The 3,503-nt window shown below is 61.3% G+C and overlaps 1 protein-coding gene across 1 annotated transcript in view; it reads left to right on the forward strand.

Annotated features, from left to right (window-relative positions):
* The window catches only part of BRSK1 (BR serine/threonine kinase 1), a 25,992-nt gene that overhangs the window by 13,536 nt on the left and 8,953 nt on the right, over positions 1-3,503 (forward strand). Inside the window, exons 8-11 of the mRNA XM_007957292.1 lie at positions 1,392-1,538; positions 2,030-2,061; positions 2,354-2,524; positions 2,665-2,735. Of these exons, the coding sequence (XP_007955483.1) occupies positions 1,392-1,538; positions 2,030-2,061; positions 2,354-2,524; positions 2,665-2,735 (421 nt within the window). The remainder of the gene's footprint in view (positions 1-1,391; positions 1,539-2,029; positions 2,062-2,353; positions 2,525-2,664; positions 2,736-3,503) is intronic.

A 3,503-nucleotide genomic window follows, 5' to 3' on the forward strand; every position in this document is an offset into this window, starting at 1 on the left:
GAGACCCTGTGGGCAGTTCCACTCTGTCCTCTAGGGGCGCTGTGGGTCAGAATGGACTCCACGCAGTGGGTGTGGTTTGGGCTTTGCTTCCCTGAAGATTGACAGCCTTGGAGACCCTGTGGGCAGTTCCACTCTGTCCTCTAGGGGCGCTGTGGGTCAGAATCAGCTCGATAGTGGGTAGTTGGATGTGCTAGGTGGAGTCTTCGGGCGGTGCAGAGGGTCAGGTGCTTGGCTACTAACTGAAAAGGATGGAGGTTCGAGTCCACCCAGGGGTGCCTCGGGGGAAAGGCCTGGCATTCCATTGAGAACCTTTCGAAACGCAGCTGTGCTCTGACACACAAGGCCTCGCCTTGAGTCAAAATCAACTCCATGGCATCTTTTTTTCTTAATGTGCTGGGCACTGTATGTGGTGGGACAGTGGTAAGCGCTCAGCCAAAGGTCAGTGGTTGGAACCTCCCGGCTGGTCTGCTTCCACAAACACTGAGGCCTCGGAAACCTTATGGGCAGTTCTACTCTGTCCCTTGGGTCACTGAGTCGGAATTGGCTCACCCCTCTTTCCTGCACTGGGACCCCACCCTTTGTGAAGAAACAGGCCATTATTGCCCTTCCCAGAGTCCTCTGGGGCAAACCTGTTAATAAACTACCACCACCCACGGGCGACCCCCCACTTCTCCTGCACCGGCACTGCTGTTTCGTTGCGAGTGGCCAACAAGTTGATTCTGACTCATGCAGCCCCACGTCTTCCAGAATCAAACTCTGCTCCCTAGCATTTTACAGCCTTTCGGAAGCAGGCCAGCGCCCTTTCTTCCTCGGTGCCTCGGGGTGGGCGTTCTACCTCGTGGTCACGCGTTTAGCCACCTCTGCCCAGGGCCTCCTGTGTGCTGGCACTAGACTGCCACTTAGGAGCTCGGCGCTGTGCTGAAGCCCTCGGTGCCTCGGTTTCCCGTCTGCAGTGCGGGCGTGCCAACTGTCCCCTTCTGTGCAGCAGTGTGGGTCGCCGTCGGGTGCCTCCAAGGCGTTCCAACTCGCAGGGACCCCGTATGAGGGGCGAGGTGTTCCACTGGGCTTCCTAGCGTGTGACCCAGGGGCTGCTAACCGTTCAGACATGGCAGCCATCCTGCGACGGCACGGGACCGGGCAGCTTGCCGTGCCGTTGTGCACGGAGTTAGAGCGGACTGGGCCACACCTACAGCACACTCTCCTAGACGAGGTCTGTTTTCGTCCTCCCAGAGCGGCTGGGTGGCTTCGAACGCGCGACCTTTTGGTCGGCTGCTGAGTGTGGAACCACCGCGCCACCGAGCTCCTCGGTGCTGAGGAGGGCGTGGGTGCGTCCGAAGCGAGGCCTCGCGCCTGCCCAGTCGGGTTAGGGGTCCCGGTTCTTCCCTGTCCAGGGGGCTTTGCCTTTTGACGACGACAACCTCCGTCAGCTGCTGGAGAAGGTGAAACGGGGTGTTTTCCACATGCCCCACTTCATCCCCCCGGACTGTCAGAGCCTCCTGAGGGGCATGATCGAGGTGGAGCCGGAGAAGAGGCTCAGTGTGAGTGAGGGGAGACGCGGAGACCGGATGGGGGGCCGGGACCCGCAGGGGAGTCGGGACGTGGCTTCCTAAGACCTGCCTGTCAGTCCCTGGGGTGAGGGGTAAAGATGGGGGCCGCTGGCTGAGCCGCAACCCAGCAGCTCGCAAAACCCACCACCGCGAACCGAGGCCAGAGGCGTCAGAACCGTGGGCCGGGAGCCCCGGGCAGAGGGAAGGCGCGTGCAAGGGGCGGCTCTTCCGGGGGGCGGTGCACGCGTGCGCTAAGCTGTATATGGCACCCTGCCTTTGCTTCTGGTCCAGAGTGCTGGGACCGCGTGTGCAGAGCGATGTGCTAAGCCGCCACTAGGGGGAGACACGATACGCCATCCAGAACCTGGCGGGGGGCGCGGTTAGGGCCCCCCCAGCCCCCCCATTAACCCCACCCCGTTCAGCTTTGCCTGCTGTGTGCACACCACCTCACTCTGCTTCTCCACCACCCACCCCCTTCACAGTTGGAGCAAATTCAGAAACATCCCTGGTACCTGTGAGTGTGGGGAAACTGGACAGCTGGGGCCCTGGGGAGGACGGGTGGGGACCCGAATATCGAGTGCCCCAAAGTAGAAGTGGGGGGATGCCGAGGTTCCGGTTCCGGGAAGGGCTCGGGACTCAGGATTCGGGGTGCTGGGGGAGGGGCGGGGGTCAGGAGTCCTTGGTTGGAGGGAGGCGGGGCTGGGGTGCAGACTCCTGGCGGGGGTGCGGGACGCCTGGGTGTCGGTGAAGACCCGGACTCAAGTCCTCGGTGCCTGGGCCCCTTTGATGCGTCTCCCCCTGCCTAGGGGCGGGAAACACGAGCCGGACCCCTGCCTGGAGCCGGCCCCGGGCCGCCGGGTGGCCATGCGGAGTCTCCCATCCAACGGAGAGCTGGACCCCGACGTCCTGGAGAGCATGGCGTCGCTGGGCTGCTTCAGGGACCGCGAGCGGCTGCACCGTGAGCTGCGGAGCGAGGAGTAAGACCACGGCCCCCACCCCCCTCCTCCGCTGCCAGCAGCCGGCAGGGGGCGCGCGGTGCAGACTGGCCCCGGGAGGAAACCACGCGGGGGCACCGCAGCAGCCGGGAAGAGGCAGGAGGGTGAGACAGCGTCTGTAGGGCCAAGCCAGGGCTGCAGAGGCAGCCCAAGAAATCAGGCCGTAGTACTCAGTGCTCCAAGTGCTGCAGCGGTAAGCGTTCCGTTGCCAAGGGACACATGGGTAGTTCCAACCCACCAGCTGCTCCGTGGGAGACAGATGTGGCTGTTTACTTCCATAAAGATTGCAGCTTAGAAAACCCTATGGTGGCAGTTGTGCTCTGTGTCCCGTAGCATGGCTAGGAGTCGGAATGGCCCCCATGGCTCGCAACCATACCAGTAGCAGGTCCTTATGGAGGGTCATGGGAGCTCTGGTGGCGTAGTGCCTAAGGCACTTGACTGCTGACCAGAAGGCTGGCGGTTCAAACCCACCAGCCACTCCTCAGAAGGAAGGTTGGGCGATCTACTTCCCTAGTGGTACCGCCTCGGAAACCCAAGGAGGGGTCGCCATGGGTCAGCTCCGCCTTGACGGCAGTGAGTTTGCTTTGGTTTGGTTTGGAGGGTCACTGAGGGCCAGGAATTGATCTTGTCCCTAGGAGATCTGGCAGCCTATTGGTTACCTGCGTTTAAATCCCGGCTCTACCCTCCGCCACTGTGTGAACTGTGTAACATTGGGAGAATGGCTTGATACCCTCTTGGAAACGACAGCACCGACTGAATAGAGCTGTTAAGATACATTAAGTAAATTCGTTCACAGCAAGCATTTAGAATGGTGCAGAAGGAATTGCTCAGACGGTACAATGAAACAGACCAAACTCACTGCCTGGAGTCGACTCTGACCCACAGCGCCCCTAGAGGACAGAGTGGAACTGCCCACAGGGTCTCCAAGGCTGTCAGTCTTCACAGAAGCAAAGCCCAAACC

The sequence above is a fragment of the Orycteropus afer genome, unplaced genomic scaffold (genome assembly GCF_000298275.1).
Source record: "Orycteropus afer afer isolate SDZICR_OR568_19922 unplaced genomic scaffold, OryAfe1.0 scaffold00726, whole genome shotgun sequence".
Taxonomy (NCBI): Eukaryota; Metazoa; Chordata; class Mammalia; order Tubulidentata; family Orycteropodidae; genus Orycteropus; species Orycteropus afer.